Here is a 19271-nt window from a genome sequence, read left to right on the forward strand (position 1 = left end):
CATTTCCAGTGGCTGTAGAAGACATACAGATGCATATTTCCAGAAGAGGTTGACTGACCTCTGATCTCATCATAGTAAACTTTCGAAGTTTGTGAGAATTTGGGAAGAAGTGAAGGGGGATATTCCTGGATATTTCTCCGATGATTCTTGTCTTGTCAAGTAGGGTGTGCTCAGAGGGCCTTGAGGCAGAGCTTATAACTTGGGGGGATGTTGCCAAAGCCTGAAATCTTAGGAGTGATATCAATGTCAGCAGGCGGCACCAGTGAATATAAGGAGAAGTTCTGAAGGATGGAGGTGAAGTAGAGGAAGAGTTCCATGCGGGCCAGGGACTCCCCCACGCAGATGCGCTTTCCTGTGAGCACAGAAGAAGGTGGAAGGGTGTATCACACCTGCCAGGTCATGAGGGCTGTGGGCGCGACCACCTCGCTGAGCCTCAGTACCCTTATCAGCCTCTCAAGAGTCATAACTATATCCACTGCACAGGGTCATTGTCCAGGCACAGTGGACTTCTGTTAGCGCTCAGCTAGGAGCTGCTGCTTAGAGGAGCTCATGGCTGGCAGCAACTTCATGCTGGCTCAGATTCTACGATTCTAAGATGGAATGGTTCTAAAGGATTCATAAATTTGAAACTTCGATTTTTAATTGTTTGAAGGTTTTACAAAAGCCCAGTGGCTGGCAGATATTAGCAAAATAATAAAATGAATGTTTACACCATGGTTCCCATTTAAAATCCCATTATACTAAGAATATGAATCACCAAAGAACTTTCCATGGGGCAAATCTGCTGTGATGTTTCTGTTTGTATGCCAACAAACTATGAATCCTTTGAATGTTTAAAAATGTTCAAAGCCGGGCGTGGTGGCGCACGCTTGTAATCCCAACATCTGGGAGGCTGAGACCAGAGGATCGCAGTTCGCGGACAGCCTCAGCTATTTAGTGAGGCCCTCTGCAACTCAGTGAGACCTGGTTTCAAAATAAAGAATAAAAAATAGGGCAGGGGGTGTAGCTTGGAGGTCGAATGCCCCTGGGTTCCATCCCCAGACCCGCAAAAAACAAAAGTTCAAAAATCAAAAAGAATATTATGTGAAAAATAAATGAAATTCAAATTTCAGTGTCCATAGAGTGTTCTGGGCTCACACATATTCATTTAAGTACCATTAATGGTCCTTTCCATAATACAATGCTGAGAGTGAGTTGTTCAGACAAGGATCGTATGATTAGAAAAGCCTAAAATATGTTTTATTTAGTTCTTAATAGAAAAAAGTTAAAAATTCTTTAATTAGTGCTATTCTATTCTGAACAAACTTGTCTGATGCGTAGAGTCAGTGCCTAATATTCCCTGGTTCTGGGATTCTAGGATTTGGTGATTGTATAACAGAGCCCTGAACTTACCATTCTGATATAAACTTCAAGAGATGGTCCTAGCACTTACCTGTGGGGAACCTTGAGTATAGAAACCTACCAGAAGAAAAGGGCACAAAAGCTTCATTCTTTTTGAAGCGTCCATGTTCATCCAGGAAGTGTTGGGGATAGAAGGCATCTGGATAGCGGAAGTATTTGGGGTCTTTGAGAGCTGAGCCAAGCAGAGGAAATACCTCTGTGCCCTGGTGTGAAGAAGGGGACAATTAGGACAAATTAGTGTTGGACCATGGGGGAAGAGAATCAGGAGGATAGCCTGAAGCCAGACAACCCTGGACCCATAAGGTCTCATCTACTTTTGGAAGCTAAGCAGAGTCAATTTAGTTGGTTCTTGGATGGGATGAGCAAGAGAGAAGGATTCAGTGGAGGGTGAACAGGCAACAATGAGGGTGCAACCACACCTTGGGCAAAAAGTATCCTCGGAAATGAGTGTCCCGGATAACATTGTGGGGAACGCCCATGGGCACAATGTCTGTCAGTCGCTGGATCTCATGGATGACTGCATCTGTGTAGGGCATCTTAACCCGGTCATCCACACATGGGATCCGGTGTGTTCCAATCACCTGGTTAATCTCTTCATGGATCTTGGCTATAAGAGATCAGAAAACAGAAAAGGAGAAAAAGAGGTCAGAAAAGCAGAAAAGGACAGAAAATAAGAAATATTCATAGCTTTAAACTCCTAAGTTTTAGCAGTCATAGAAAGCAAATACAGGCATCTGGTTTGAAGATTAAATTAGTGGACTTCCAAGCCATAAATGTTAAGTGTCCTGATCCTGAGGTCCTGAAGGGCGAGGAACCTAAGGCTGTGGGATTCCAGATTGTTCTCTCCCTGTCCATGAGATACTAAATAGGCAGATCAGGTTGGGTGCTTACCTTCCACCTCAGGATGCTTCATTAACAGCAATAAGCCATAGCGTAGTGTAGAACTCACTGTTTCTGTACCCGCAAAGAAGAGGTTCAGAGTGGTGAGGACCAAGTTCTTGAGGTTGAATTCTGTGTGAGGATTATTTTTATCCTGAAAGTAAGCGGGACAGGAAGAATCACCCCCTTATGTCTTTATTTTATTATTTTCCCCTTATGCATAGGGGAGATACTTGTGAAAATAAAAGAGATGGGTAAACAAACTCTGGAAGAAAAAATAAAACCAGAGCAAAGGTTCTGGAGCTGGAAAGTGCCTGGTGTGTTAGAGGAGCAAGACAGACCCATATGGTTGGAGTGGAATGAGCAAACAGAATGGAAGACAAAGAAATAAAAAGTCTTATATAAGGTTTGAATGTTTGGGACACTAAAGTATATAAATTTAAGCCACTGAGTACTAATGTTCTGCAATACAAAAATATAAATTTCTAAAATTCTGTGAAATGAGCTGGGCATGGTGGCACACACTTGTAATCCCAGTACTTGGAAGGCTGAGACAGGAGGATCACAGGTCTGCAGTCAACCTGCTCAATTTAGTGAGGCACTCTGCAACTTGATGAGACCCTGTTTTCAACTAAAAGAATAAAATATAACTGAGTGGGGGGGTAGCTCAGAAGTAGAATGCCCCTAGGTTCCATGGTTTCATCCCGAGTAACATACACACACACACACACACACACACACACACACACACACACACTATAAGAAATGATACAGAAGTCTTAATTTTCTAAATTTCTACATCTGTAAGACTTTAAACTTTTCATGTTAAAGTTTAAATTTAAGTTTAAAGACACTTCTAGGTGTTTTAAATTCTAAGACTCTAGACACTCATTTTACTTTCCTACAACTCTACATATTTGGCAAAGAACCATAAGTCAAATATGCAGCTACAGAATAGATCATCCAACAGAAGCCAAATTCACATTCTTCTCAGCTGCTCATGGAACTTTCTAAAAAAATTTATCAAATTTAGCCTATAAATCAAGTATTAGCTAATTCAAAAACGTAACTTCTTTCAGCTTTTCTAATTATAATGGACTGAAATTAAAAAGAATTACATAAACACATGGAGATAACACAAGTTTTTTTTTTTTTTCAGTAGTAGGGATGGAACCCAAGGCCATTCTACCTCCAAATGACACACCTAGCCTTATTTTTTTATTCTTTTTATTTTGAAACAGGATCTCAGTGAGTTGCAAAGGGCCTCACTAAGTAACTGAGGCTGATCACAAACCGCGATCCTCCTGTCTCAGCCTCCCAAATACAGAGAGATTACAAGCATGCGCCACCACGCCCGGCTTTGATAACACATTGTTGAATGAAGACTTGATAATAGAAGAAATACGGGGAGAAATTAAAAATTTTCTAAAATCAAATGAAAACCATAATATAACTTACCAAAATCTCTGAGAAACTATGAAGTCAGTTTTAAGAGAAAACCATAGCATTGAGCATCCTCATAAAAAACCAGAAAGACCCCAAATAAATAACCTATTGATACATCTCATGGACCTAGAAAAACAAGAAACTAACACCAAAGCCAGTGGAAAGAGGAAAAATTTGAAACCAGAACTGAAATTAATGAAGTAGAGAATAAAAGAATAATACAAAGAATCAATAAAACAAGAAGCCAACCTAACCAAAAAAAGGAGAAAATATCCAAATTGATAAAATTAGAGATGAAAGAGATATCATCACAGACAGCACAGACATACAGAGGATCATTAGGAATTATTTTGAAAACTTATATAACAATAAATTGGAAAACCTAGAAGAAATCGACAAATTTCTAGACACATATACCTGCCTAAATTTAACTAAGAGGATATAGAAAATCTAAACAGATCAATAAAAAGCAGAAATAAAAAAGCAGAAACCTAAACAGAGCAATACAATGCTGAAACAGTAATAAAAAGCCTTATGACAAAGCAAAATTCAGGACAAGACAGATTTCTACATGGATTTTACTGTTCCTTAAATTATTCCATAAAATAGAAAGGGATAGTGAGGTATGGTGGTATATGTCTTTAATTTCAATTCTGAAAGGCTGAGACAGGATGATCACAGGTTCATAGCCAGCTTCAGCAACATAGGGCCTCTACAACTTAGTGATATCCTGTTTCAAAATAAAAAATAATAAAATAAAATAGGCTGTGGGTATAGCTCAGAAGTTGAGTACTCCTGAGCTTAATACTCAGAACCACAGAAGAAAAGAAAGAAGAGAGAAAGAAAGAAAAAAAGAAGGAAAGAAAGAAAGGAAAGAAAGGAAGGAAGGAAGAAAGAAAGAAAGGAAAGAAAGAAAGAAAGAAAGAAAGAAAGAAAGAAAGAAAGAAAGAAAGAAAGAAAGAAAGAGGAATTAGGGAATACCCTCCAAACTAATTCTGTGAAACAAATATTACCTTGATACTAAAACCAAATAAATATACTTCAAATGAAAGAAAATTACAGACAAACTAAGGGCTGATGTGTAGCTCAGTGGTAGAACACCTCTGAGTTCGTTTTCTAGAACCCACCCGAAAAGTTTATTTTAAACATGTAAGGGTTGATACTTTGCAGTTTCTAAATATCCTATACAGATAAAAATAAACTGCAAGAGGCAGTAGTTGCTTTTCCCCCAACATTTGTAGATGGGTTTAAGGCTGCAAGTTTCTAGGGACTGAGAAAAAGAGATAGGACTGGGAGAAGAGGAACAAGTACCTGGTGCATCCTGATGAGGAAGCAGTCAATGAAATCCCGAGGGTTTTGGGGGTCGAGAGATGCTTCATTGATCTTGACTCTGGAAGCAACGAAGTCTTTAAGCTCCTCTATCAAGTAGTAGATGCAGTTATGTCTTCCTGGCAGATATTGCATGATTCCGGAATACATGTCATATAGCTATGGAAAATAGAAAAAAGAGATTCACTAGTGATGGGCACTGGGGACCAGGTGGGTTGAGTCTGGAGTCAGGGCTGGGCTAAAAATCCAGATCTGGGTCAGAGAAGTTGGCATGGCCCTTTGCCTTTTGGAGACTCAGGCATATTGACGGTTGCCTCCCAGGGTTGTGGGAAAGATTGAGTTATAGGCAAGTACTTGGTTAACTGAGGTTGGCTTATGGGAAGGGAAGGAGTGAATGGGTACCTGTGCCCAGGGGGTGCTCATCTCAATGAAACTCTCGTTGATCATACGCAGCAGGTTCAGGAACTGCTTGTCCTCGTAGTCGAAACGGCTTCCAAAGACAACTGAGCTGATGACGTTGGAGACAGTGCGGCTCAGGAAGAAAGTAGGATCGATGGGGGCACCTGGGTGATAGAAATTGCCCATGTTGGAGATAGTAATTAATGATTTGGGGTGTGAACTCATTAAATAGTGGATTGGATTTGAGTCCTGGATCTACTGCTTAAAAACAGGTGTGAATTACTTGTGTTTGAATCTAGTTTTCTCAATCTGTGAACTGATTGAAAAACCACCTCATTAGATTTATGAAGATTCACTAGACTTATCCATTCTTAGAACAGTGTCTGACATGTACTAAGCACTCAAGAAATGCTGTTGTAATTCACTGCTGTTTTTGTTTTTGTTGTTATTATTACTCAAATGTGATTGTGGTGGAGAGTCCCAGATATGGAGCAATAGTGATGGTAAAAGACACATTTATAAAAGGAGAAGGGGATACTGTTGTAGCTCATTGGTAGAGTCCTTGCCTAGCATATGTTGAGGCTCTGGGTTCAATCCTCAGCATTTCAAAACAAGACAAAACAAAAACAAAAAAGAAGAAGAAAAATAAGTAGAATGCCTGGATTTTTTTTTTTTTTTTTTTTTTTTTGCAGGTCTGGGGATAGAACCCAGGGGCATTCAACCTCCAAGCTACATCCCCTGCCCTATTTTTTATACTTTATTTTGAAACAGGGTCTCACTAAGTTGCAAAGGGCCTCACTAAGTAGCTGAGGCTGTCTACGAACTGTGATCCTCTGGTCCCAGCCTCCCAAATGCTGGGATTACAAGCGTGCACCACCACACCCACCCAGCAGAATGCCAGGATTCTATCTAGCTCTAACAATGATTCCATTTTGGCTATTTAAAAAAATCCTTCCCTAGGTCTCAGCTGTAGAATCTGCAAAATGGGATGGTGGTTTGGTAAGCAGATTTGAGAATAACTTTTTCAGAGCAATATGTATATTCACAAGTATACACTTTTATAAATAGCTTCTGGAGGGTATATGCCCATTTATGTAGACTTTATAACTCATCCATGGAATCCAGATGAGGAAATTCTGCTTAAGCTAGAAGTATCTCTATTTTACCTCTTATCTATTTATCTTTTTATTTCCTGGACCCTGTGTCTTTTCTTTCTAGACTCTATCAGTTCTACACCTCATGTTTTAGTGGAAACTGGACTAATTTAAAGTATACCAAAAATGGGTAAAGACTTACAGCTCTGCAAGACAAAAAAGTTCTAAATATTTTTTTCCCAACAATATGTGTGTGGCACCCATACCCTTTGTCTTCCGGAATTCCTCCAGCAGGTAACCAGCCTCCTCCTGGATTCGCTCCTCAATGCTCCGCTTGCCCATCCCAAAGTCCCGAAGGATGTTCAGGGAGAAACGTCGGAGAATCTTCCATCGTTCTCCATTGGCCAGAGCTAAACCTGCCAGGATCTCAGTTTCAGGCTCCTGCCTCCCCTCCCCACAAGGGTAGGGTCAGATTATAAAAGCTTTTGGCCCTGCTCTTGAAGAAGCCCTTTCCATCCTTCCAGGATCCATAGGAACACTAAGATTCCCTTCTTGCACAACCCTCAAAAGCAGTCCAGACTTAAGGTGGAAGAAAAGGCAATCAGATGGGAATAAACAGGGAGGATCAAGTAAAATTTATTATAGGATAGATATATGAAACTGGATAAATAACTCAATGAATGCCTAGGGAGGAGGAGGTATGGATAGAAAGCTAAATAGAAGAAAAATTGAATTCTATTTTCTATATGCCACTTGAATTCTCTAAATCTGCATACAGAGAGAGAGAGAGAGAGAGAGAGAGAGAGAGAGAGAGGAGAGAGAGAGAAGAGAGAGGAGAGAGAGGAGAGAGAGGAGAGAGAGGAGAGAGAGAGAGGAGAGAGAGAGAGAGAGTGTGTGTGTGTGTGTGTGTGTGTGTGAGAGAGAGAGAGAGAGAGAGAGAGAGAGAGAGAGAGAGAGAGAGAGAGAGAGAGAGAGAGAGATGTGGCTCACATTTGTACACAAAAGGCATTCTTAAGTTCTAAGACTCATTTGGAATTTTCCAGATATATGGATTGGCAAATTGTTTGAAAATTTAGTGGAATTATTTTGGTAGAGTAATGAATGGGAGAAAGAGTTTATGACTAAAATAAATGATGAATTGATAGATGAAAGAATTAATGGATGATGAGAAGTAAATATATGTGTGTTTTGAGATGAACAGATAATGCTTGGAAGAATGGATGGGTAGATGAAAAGATGAATAGGTGTACAACTGATAGAGGTATTAAATGGATGGATGAAATCATGGATGCACGGGTGGAGAGAAAATTAATTTATAGATGTAGACATAATAGGATGGAAAGATGTTTGTACACAAACACAATTGCTGACTTTGTTGCTGGATTTTATGGAGCAATGGACAGAAGGAAGAAAAGCTTACATAGATCAATGATAAATAGAACAATGAAAATAATTAAGGGAGCCTTCTTGGGACTGAAAGTTGTGTGTACTCAGTGGGGGATGTGTAGGTGACATTAGAAGAGTCTTTCTAAATGAGGAGGCCAAGACCTATGTGTTGAGGTATGTAAGGAAGATGAAAAATAAGGTTGGCAATGAAGACTTCAGTGGATATACAAAGAGTCTTATATACCAATTTGTGAAAAATAAGAATAGAAATAACATAGCAAGCACTTTGAGAGTCAGCAAAGTGTTTCTGCCACTTATTGACAGTACCTTCCTTACCACCATTTTTCCATTTTGCAACAAACATTCGTAGAATATTAACAGTTTTCTCAAAGGAGTCTATGCAGTAATTTCTGCAGAGTACTTATTAAAGAACTTTTAACATATTACTGAATATATTACAATGGCTTCTGGTTTTGTTCTTGTTTTTTTTTAATTGGTGCATTATTGCCCTACATCTTAATCAGGTACAAGATGGTAGAGGTATACATGCACACATCACTCATTTAGCTCTTCCCCAGTTCTACTCCATTCCCTTACCCCTCCCTCCTTTTCATGTTTGGTTTAGTGATTGACTTTGATATGTTACCTACCATGCCCTTGGAAGTTTCGTTCTATTGAAGCCATCTCTCCACGGCCACTGAAGTCATCTGCTTGATCTACCAGAGCCTCCTTTACCAGTTCATGTCCACATAAAACAACTACTGGCCGGGGACCCAAGTACACTGTGAATATGGGGCCATATTTCTCCCGGAGCTGGAAGTCAATGAAAACCTCAGAAAAGGGCATAGCTTAGAGCATAATGTATAGATCATACAGGGATTTTAGGGGATAGAGAGTTCAGGAGTATATAAATGTGAGAATAACAAAGGTTAATCCTGGGCTTGGAAGGACTATGGGAGGAAAGGCATAGAGATCTTCAATCCTTTCATTGTGGGCAAGAAACATGCATAAACATCCATTTCTTTATCTGGAAAATGATGGACCTGGGCCATCTGAACTCCAAGATCCATGCCTTTCTCTCCAAAAAGCTAAATTGCTAAAAGCTGAGGATTTTATGATACTGAATCTCAGAGGTATAAGACAATATGAGTACAGTGGTCCTTGTTTAAGAATATAAGGTCCCAAAGTCCTGAGATTATGATTCCTAAGTCCTGAGATGACAAGTTTTCTCCAATGCACTAGGAATTTGTGTTTCCAAGGTTTTAAGGTTCTGAAAATTTCAGAATTCTAGTTTGGGAAGTATGTTTCTAGAAGTCTGCATTTGAGAAGTCATTAGATTCTCTGTGTGTTCAGCTGTAGGATTGTTGCTCTTAGCCCTATGAGAGGAGACAGATAAACTCACCTTCATGAAAGACTGGAAAGTGGCATCAGTGCGAACCTGGAGCACATTCCCCAGGAAAGGTATTGGTGTGGGTCCTGGGGGGAGCTTCCCGCGCTTGTTGATTTGCTTCCAGGCAATGAGGATGAACAAACAAGTCAAGCAGAGTGCCAGAAAGATGGTGAAGGCCCCTCCCAGCGCCATGGCACCTCATTGAAGGACTGTGTCCTGGCACTGTATGCTACCTAAATATGTTCTGGGAGATCCGCTTATACTGAAATCTGAACACCCTGAGATTCAGATTTTCCGGGTATTGGTGACAGGAGGAAACAATCTGCTTTATGGGAGTGAGGGTTATATAACTTGTACTCTCTTATCTGAATAAAGGTGAATTGAATTCACGCAAGAGAAGCTACAGATGCCATTTCCCTTTCTTCATAGCTCTAGCTTCTCAGTTCTCCCTCAGATCAACCCCTAGTTCAACATTCCCTGCAGCAGTCGAACGTCTGGTTTTGTAGAATTCAGAGAATTTAAGATTCACTCTTCAGCTTCATCTTTTCTTTATTGGGCAAATCATCAATCTTCTTGGCCTCGGTTTCCCCATCTGTCTAGCTGGGTCACCATTCTGCTTTAGAAAATCTTGATCAAAAATGCGGATAACTTTTTTGTTCATCTTTTAGTAAAGAGTGAACCTAATTTTTTTTTTAATTTAAAAAGATGAAAATTTAGAGTTATATGAGAAGTAAATCAATGCTTTTCTGAGAATTTGTTTTCTACTCAAGATAATATAGAATAATAATTATCAATGATGATTTGTTGGTTTACCAGAACTCTGTGTGTGTGTGTGTGTGTGTGTGTGTGTGTGTGTGTGTGTGTGTGAAGACTTTGAAATTTTAACTTCATATTTTAGTATAGCCATCTCCTAAATGTGTGGCCCGGGAGTCTCTCTGTGCCCAGGGTCAGCCCCATGCATGAGAGTCTTGTTTCCTGTGTTTCATCCACTGCCTTTCCAGATTGGTCAAGTGAAAATAAGAATGCTGCGCACAGACCCTATGTTCTGAGTCCTGTGCCAAGCATCTACATGCCACAGTAATTAAGGCCAAGGCAATTGGCTTTCCAGGACCTGGTGTTGTGCTCCTGTGACCCATGGGCTCCCTGCTGGCCCCAAGAACAAGAGACTTGATCAAGAGCCTTGCCAAGTCTTATTGTCACCACGTAGCAGGACCACACAGCATGCCCACACCTGTCGATATCCACAGCACTTTCTGGGCCCGTGTGTGCACCTGGACAACTGGTGTGGCTGGCTCAGTTCATTCTTGCAAGGTAGCGGTCACTGCTTCCACATGACCTTCTTCCTGTGCTGCATGAGTGAGCTTCCTTCCTTTCTACCCTGCCTTGGCCAGGAAGGGATACTATCAGTGGCCATCTTCATCAATGACAACTAAAAGTTTCATAGCAAAAGCAATTTCATTGGCCCCACAGTTCTACCAAGCAAAAACACTGGAGAACTTTGCCTCTGACTTGCACACATTTTTTTTTTTGGTATGCTCATTAGAAGGAATTTAAAGATGGTTGTTGATCACTTACGTAAATTTTTGTATTAATTTTTATTAGTGGATTATAATGGTACATCTTATTGGTGGGATTCATAGCGATACACTCATATATGCATATAACATTATTTGTTCTCTTTCCTTTCCCAAATAGTCTCTTTCACTATTTTCCTGGTCTCTCTTATTTTTGTTTTATTTTTTGGTACTAGGGATTAAATCTAGGGACATGCTACCTCTGTGCTAGACCCCCAGCCCTATTTTATTTTTTTATTTTGAAACAGGGTTTCACTAAGTTGCTCAGGGTCTCACTAAGTTGTAAAGGCTGACTTCAAACCTGTGATCCTCATGTCTCAGCCTCCCAAGTATTGGGATTAGAGGCATGAGCCTCCATATCCAGATCAGTCTCTCTCTTATTTTAACTGAAGATAAAATAAAAAAAAAAACCCAAAGGCACCTCATGAAAATGTTGGTTGCATTTTTTTTTTTTTTTTTTGGTGGTACTGGGGTTCCTGGAAGCCCTTCTACCTCCGGGCTACTCTCCCAGACCTATTTTATTAAATTTGGAAACAGGGTCTCTTAGGCCAGCACAACTGGCTTCGAACCTGTGCGATCCTCCTGTCTCTGCCTCCCAAGCGCGGGGATTACAAGCGTGCGCCACCACGCCCGGCTTGGTTGCATTTTTAATTGTAATGGGATGCTCTAGCCTTTAGCAGGAGATGAGCTGTACTTATATTTGGACTTTTTAAAAAAGCTTTGTTCAACTGAAAGTAAACTACAGAAATCATGAAGGAATGCAAGAAACTTTATTGAATAGTAGTATATGATCCTCATCTTTAGTGTTTATGAGACTATTCAAAGTGTAAATATCTTTATACAAAGAACCATGTAATAATAGGAGCCATTTGTTGCTTATGTGAAAGCTTACCTGCTTGCATCAGTGGTAGTAAGTAATAAGAGTGGACTAAAGTTGCTCGAAACTTATATAACTTTGAGCCCATGGAAACAACAATGCAGTGTTTCTTAATTTAAATGTGTTCTGGAGCTTGCTTGCTTTTTTTTTTTCCTTACTGGGGAGGGAACCTAGGAGCATTCTACCTTTGAGTTACACTCCCAGCCCTATTTTTTATTATTTATTTTGAAACAGGGTCTCACTGAGTTGCAAAGAGCCTTACTAAGTAGCTGAGGCTGTCTGTGAACCGTGATCCATATGCCACAAGCATACACTAAAAGATATTAATGACCTTGTTACCAAAATCCCACTACCATGTATAAAGACAATTCACTAATAATAATAGTTTTTTCTGTGGTACTGGAGATGGAACTCAGGGGCTTTCTACTTCCGAGCTACACCCCTAGTCCTATTTTTCATTCTTTATTTTGAAACAGGGTCTCAATGAGTTGCAAAGGGCCTAAGTAGCTGAAGCTGTCCCTGAACCACAGTCCTCCTGTCTCAAGTTTCCCAAATGCTTGGATTACAAGCGTGCACCACCACACCCAACTTACTACTACTACTATATATACATATATATAATTTTTTTGGTGGTACTGGGGTTCCTGGAAACCCTTCTACCTCTGGGCTACACTCCCAGACACCTATTTTTTATATTTTCATTTGGAAACAGGGTCTCTTAAGCCAGCAAGGCAGGCTCTCAACCTGCGCGATCCTCCTGTCTCTGCCTCCCAAGCGTGGGAATTACAAATGTGCGCCACCACGCCCGGCTTCTAATAAATTATACATACATATATATATATATATATGTATATATATATATATATATATATATGTCTCCTCCCAAGCACAGGGATTACAAATGTGCACAACCACACCCGGCTTCTAAAATTATATATATTATATATGTGTGTGTGTGTGTGTGTGTGTGTGTGTGTGTGTGTGTGTGTATGTGTATGTGTATATATATATGTGTGTGTGTGTATCTATATATGTATATATGTATATATTTGTGGTACTGGGGTTCCTGGAAGCCCTTCTACCTCCGGGCTACACTCCCAGACCTATTTTTACATTTTTATTTGGAAACAGGGTCTCCTAAGCCAGCGCGCGTGGCTGGCTTCCAACCTGCGCGATCCTCCTGTCTCTGCCTCCCAAGTGCAGGGATTACAAGTGTGCGCCACCACGCCCGGCTTCTAATAATTATATTTTAAAAATAAAATATAATTTCATGAAGCATACCACTTCTATAGTGTTTTATCATCTCAGAGATCTCCTGCCATTGTTATAATTGTCCCATGTATTAGCATATTTCCCCTGATGTGCTTTGGAAGTTAGTCCATACATTTCTTAGGCTTTCTACTAGAATAAATTCGAGTGTGTTTTATTAGATTGTGAAGAGTAGACTGAGACAAACTTCAACTGATAATGTCATTGTTTTCTTGCTATGTCTTTTTTAAATATGCTTTTATTGGTGTATTGTAGTCTCACATCATAATGAAGTTCAGAGGGATAGAGACATACATGTACATAGCACTTGGAGAACTGACCCTCAGCTCCCTCTCTACTCCCTCCCTTTTTTCACTCCCTCCCCTTCCCTGTATATGATTTGAGATTGGCATTGGTAATTGTATATAGGTACATAAATCAATGGAAGTGTTTTCTTATTAATTCCCCCACCCTCCCTTAGACCCCTCCATTGCTCAACTGGGGTGTCCCCTCCATTATTTAAAGCCTCTCTTGTATCCTGATTCCTCCCTAGCTTCCACACATGAGATAAGACATGTGAACTTTCACTTTCTGTGACTGGCTAATTTCACTTAAAATAATGTTCTCCAGGTCCATCCGTGTTCCTGCAAATAATATAATTTTGTTCTTCTTTATTACTGAGTAGAATTCCATTGTGTGTATATCACATACTTTTGTTAAATAATAATGTCATTCTTACAGAGTTAGAAAAAAAGCACTAAAATGTATATGGAAGAGCAAAAGGCCTAGTACAGCCAATACAATTTTGAGCAATAAGAACCAGGAAGGAGGCATCACAATTCCCGATCTCCAATTATACTAGAGACCTTTAGTAACAAAAACAGAATGGTATAGGCACAAAAACAAACACATAGACCAAAGGAATAAAAGGTGCAGAGGAAAACATCATATTTATAGCCAGTTGATTTTTTAAAAAGAAACAAAAACTGTTCACTGAAGGAAAAACAGCTTTTTCAACAGATGCTCCTGGGAAAATTGGATATCCATATCCATATATAAAATGAAATTAAATCCTTAACTTTTACCTTCACAAAAATCAACTTGAGATGGATTAAAGACCTAAAAATTAGATCAGAAACTTTGCAATTACTAGAAGAAAACATAGGATCAACTTTTTAACATATAGGCACTGGTAGTGATTCTTGATAAGACTCTCAAAGCTCAAGAAATAAGACTGAGAACCAACAAGTGGGATGACATCAAATTAAATAGCTTTTGAACAACCAAGGAAACAATCAAGACTCTGAAGAGAGAGCCTACAGAATGACAGAACATCTCTGCCAGCTAGTCCTCTGATAGAGGACTAATATCTAAACTATATAAAGAATTCAAAAAACAGCAAAAAAAAACTAAACAAGCAAATAAAAATGAACAACTGAAGTAATTAGACACTTCTCAAAATGTACAAATGGATATCACCTGTAAGGAGAGAGTTTAGCGGAGACCTAGGAGAAAGGTGGTGTTGGAAGCAGTCTCCGCGATGGCGGTGGAGACTTGTATTCAGGAGAAGCAGAAATCGGATCCTACCAACCTTATTTTTTGGAGAAATTACACCAAACATCAAATGCTACCATCGCGCATGCTTAGGAACACTGGACAACATTCAGAGTGGAAAAAGAGCTTGGGAAAGATTTGAAATAGTGGAGGCAGTGGCAATGGCAGTGGCCAGTACTCAGGGGAGGCAGAGATCTGATGCATTACATCTAGAACCTTTGAAGTAATAACCCCAGAGGCAGAATGCTACCACCACGCACCCTCAAGAACGTGGGACAAATGGCTGGGCGAAGAGGGTGCTCGGATTGGACCCTGCCGAGGGGTAAGGCCAGCGATGGACACAGCAAAGCTGGGATTGGAGCCTGTCGTGAGGCAAGGCCGGCGCTGGAGCCTATGAGGCCAGGATCAGAGTCTGCTGAGGGATTAGGCCGGTGCTGGGGCCAGTGAGGCCGGGAATGAAGCCTGCTGTGGGGCAAGGCCAGTGCTGGGGCCTTTGAGGCAGGGATTGGAGCCTGCCAAGGGGTTAGGCCAGTGCCAGGGCCAGCGAGGCTGGGATCGGAGCCTGCCATGAGGCAAGGCCGGTGCTGGGGCCTCTGAGGCTGGAATCGGAGCCTGCCAAGGGGTTAGGCTGGTGCCGGGGTCAGTGGCCAGCATCGGAGCCTTCCGTGAGGCAAGGCTGCTACTGAGGCCTTTGAGGCTGGAATCGGAGCCTGCCAAGGGGTTAGGCCGGTGCCGGGGTCAGTGGCCAGCATCGGAGCCTTCCGTGAGGCAAGGCCACTACCGAGGCCTCCAAGGCCAGGATCAAAGCCTGCCGAGGGGTTAGGCTGGTGCCGGGGCCAGTGAGGCCGGGATCGGAGCCTGCTCTGAGGCAAGGCTGGTGCTGGGGCCTCCGAGGCCGGGATCAGAGCCTGCTGAGGGGTTAGGCCAATGCCGGGGCCAGCAGCCAGCATCGGAGCCTGCTGTGAGGCAAGGCCAGTGCTGAGGCCTCCTAGTCTGGGATCGGACCTGCCAAGGGGTTAGGCCGGTGCCGGGGCCTGTGGCTGGCATCAGAGCCTTCCATGAGGCAAGGCCGCTACTGAGGCCTCCGAGGCCGGGATGGGAGCCTGCCAAGGGGTTAGGCCGGTGCCGGGGCCAGTGAGGCCGGGATCGGAGCCTCTGAGGCAAGGCCGGTGCTGGGGCCTCCAAGGCCGTGATGGGAGCCTGCCAAGGGGTTAGGCTGGTGCCGGGGCCAGCAGCTGTCATTGGAGCCTTCTGTGAGGCAAGGCCACTACTGAGGCCTCCGAGGCCGGGTTTGGAGCCTGCCGAGGGGTTAGGCCAGTGCTGGGGCCATGAGGCTGGGATCAGAGCCTGCCATGAGGCAAGGCTGGTGCCGGGGCCAGCGAGGCCGGGATCGGAGCCTGCATGAGGCAAAGTTGGTGCTGGGGCCTCCGAGGCCAGGATTGGAGCCTGCCAAGGGGTTAGGCCAGTGCTGGGGCCCACGGCCGGCATCGGAGCCAGCTGTGAGGCAAGGCTGCTACTGGGGCCTCCGAGGCCGGGATCGGAGCCTGCCGAGGGGTTAGGCCAATGCCAGGGCCAGCGGCCAGCATCGGAGCCTGCTGTGAGGCAAGGCCGGAGCTGGGGCCTTTGAGGCCAGGATCGGAGCCTGCCGAGGGGTTAGGCCAGTGCCAGGGCCAGCGAGGCCGCGTCGGAGCCTGCTGTGAGGCAAGGCCGGTGCTGGGGCCTCCGAGGCCAGGAGAGGAGTCTGTCGAGGGATTAGGCCGGTGCCAGGGTCAGTGAAGCTGGGATGGAGGCTGCCTTGAGGCTAGGCCAGTGCTGGGGCCACTGAGGCCTGAATCGGAGCCAGCCGAGGTGTTAGGCCGGTGCAGGGGCCAGCGAGGCCAGTATCGGGGCCTCCTATAAGGCAAGGCCGCTGCTTGAGCCAGCGAGGTCTGGATCAGTCCACCGGGTAGCCAGGCCACAACTGGGGCCGTCAAGAGTGGGATCGGTACTTGCAATGTGGCATGCACAGAGAAATATCGCAGAAAATAAAAACCAGATGCTTCCCCTAATCAGCAATAACTAGGAGGAAAGGGGCAACAGGAAGATGTCGAGCTATAGAAAGGGCCCTATAGTGAAGCAACTAAGGTGACCAATCAGAGGGTATGGAATAGGGGAGGATGGAGCCTTTTTAAAACACAGGAGGTACATAAACAAATGTATCAAAGTTAATCACTAAACAAGCATGGGATCGAGGGAGGGGGAGGGAATGGATGGGGACTGGATGAGGGCTAATTGGATGATGTGTGCTTGTATATCCTCTCAAGTCTTGTATTCCAATGTGATATATGATTACAATGTACCAATAAAAATAAATTTTAAAAAAGAAAAATATAGAGGCGATATTAAAAAAATATACAAATGGCCAATAAATATATGAAAAAATTTCAACATCACTGGCAGTCAGAGAAATTCAGATCAAAACAACACTAAGATTCCAGGTTACCCCAGCTAGAATGCTATTCATGAAGCATAAAACCAATGATAAATATTGGCGAAGATATGGTAAAATAGGAATTCTTATACACTGTTTGTGGTATTATAAATTAGTATATGCCTTGGAGGAATCAGTATGAAGTTTCCTCAAAAGACTGGAAATTGAATCACCAGGCGACCCAGATATACCACTTTTCAGTATCTTTCACAAGAAATTAAAGTCAGAATATTATAGTGATACATGCATATTCATATTCATTGCAACACAATTTACAATAACCAAATTATGACACTTCCTAGTTGTCCATCGACAAATTAATAGATAAGGAAAATATGGTATTTATACACAATGGCTTTATAATCAGCCATAAAGAAGAACATATTATATCTTTTGAATGAAAATGATGGAGCTGGAGAATTTTATGCTAAATGAGATCAGCCAATCTCAGAAAGTTAAGAGTGTGAGATAAGTGTTATGAGATAAGTTTTATCTCACATGTGGAAACTAGAGAAGAGTAGGGAAAAAAGAGACTTTGGTTAAATGAAGAGAGAGACCAGTAGGATAGTGGAAGGGGTTGGGGGCTAGAAGGTGGGGTGGGGCAAAAACATTGAGGAAAGTAACAATTCAAATAATATTAAGTCTATATATGAATGCACCACTACCAATCTCACTAAGATGTACAGGCAAGATGGGGGAATCCATGGGGTTGGGAGGAGGGTTGCAGAGGAAAATACAGCAAGTGACATATGTCACTTTGAATCCTACTATGATGTATTACAATACACCAACAAAAACATTTTTAAATAAAGAAAGAAAATTTGGGAGGGGGAACTGGAGTCCCAGATGACTCTCAGACAGGACAGAGATGAATGCTTTTGGACATTTCTGTTTGTGTTCACAGAGTTCCAGATGGTAAGGATCACCAGAACAGACATGCAGCAAACAGGAAGAATTTAAACCTCTCAGATCTCCATGGCATCAGGAAGAAGGAATTATCCTTGGTCAGGAGGCATGCTTACTTGGGTTCCAGTTTCTTCAGGAGTATAAACACCTTTGGATTAAATGTCCTGGGAATCATATATCACAAGGGAACTTGCCATGACCACTCAGTTATATAATTTTTATCCTCCCCTCTGAGTTTACATTAAAACCAAGCTCTTAGGGCCATTCTCTTGTTATCCCCATCGCCCCCTTTCCACACATGTTCACACCCTCTAGTTTGGTCCTTTGATAGTGTGTCCATAGTTATGGAAAGCTCTGAGGTGAGGAGGACCTAGGTTCAAGTCCTGTCTCTGCTACAGTCTTGGTGTGTATGATCTTGAATGAAAGTCCTCATTTCTTTGAGCCTTGGTTTCCATTTTTGTAAAATGAGAGTAACTTCCTGTTGAGATTGTTACATGGAGTTAATGTGTTTAAAGCCATTAGTGCAGTGCCACTACCCTGATTCAACAATCTATTATTCACTCAGGCTTCTTAGCCGTTTGAATTTTAACTTCAGGGAGGAATTATGGTAAGTGGGGGGTGGTGGTGAGAGAAATGAGGCCAAGTGGTAGGCTGAGGGGACACCCAAACACAATCAGAGTCTGTCTATCTGTCTCTCTCTCTTTCTCTGCCGTTTTTGGTAGCTTTCTGTACTCTTGAAAGCTCTTTATCTTGTTCTCTTTTTACTTCTACTAACTCTTTACCCAAATATGCCCCCGTCTAGCTCCCTGTGTTTGGTAAGGAATAAAATGTTTGTGTGAGGGTGATGGTGGGTATGGGACAGACTTTAGCATGGATTGTTTAGCAGGTGATTGGTGGACAGGGGAGGCAGGGATGTTTCTGAGCATCCATTTTGTCCCAGCACTCTGCTAGGTTTTTCACTTTTAAACTCAGCAGATATGTTTTTGTGTGTCATTCTCATTTACTTATAAACACAGAAACTTACCCAGGGCCACCCAGGCAAATCCATTACAATGGATTTACCTATTTCTGGGATTAAAATACTTATAACTCAATTATATCAGTCCTGAGTATTAATAAGTAGGCTCCTTAGGGGATATTTTATATCTACATATAACACTCATGCCGGGCGTGGTGGTTCACAATTGTACAGGGAAGCGTACAGACCGTACAGGTAAGAGCTGGGATTAACACAATTTATGCCTCCAGAAACTTCCTCCTGCTAAACAGCAAAAACTTCCTTTCTGGCTGAAATTCAGAACCAGAAGACTGGGAAGGA

General features: G+C 42.2%; 1 protein-coding gene across 1 annotated transcript; it reads right to left on the minus strand.

Annotated features, from left to right (window-relative positions):
- Positions 1–170: 170 nt before the first annotated feature.
- Positions 171–9516, minus strand: LOC308268472 (cytochrome P450 2G1; the record flags this gene model as incomplete). Its single annotated transcript, XM_080703596.1, has 9 exons — positions 171–352; positions 1463–1604; positions 1821–2008; positions 2293–2434; positions 5038–5214; positions 5458–5618; positions 6815–6964; positions 8585–8747; positions 9337–9516. 9 exons carry the CDS (start codon positions 9514–9516, stop codon positions 171–173), a joined length of 1485 nt encoding a protein of 494 aa, XP_080559722.1.
- Positions 9517–19271: the final 9755 nt, after the last annotated feature.

Source organism: Muscardinus avellanarius (assembly GCF_963383645.1).
Source record: "Muscardinus avellanarius genome assembly, chromosome: 10".
Taxonomy (NCBI): Eukaryota; Metazoa; Chordata; class Mammalia; order Rodentia; family Gliridae; genus Muscardinus; species Muscardinus avellanarius.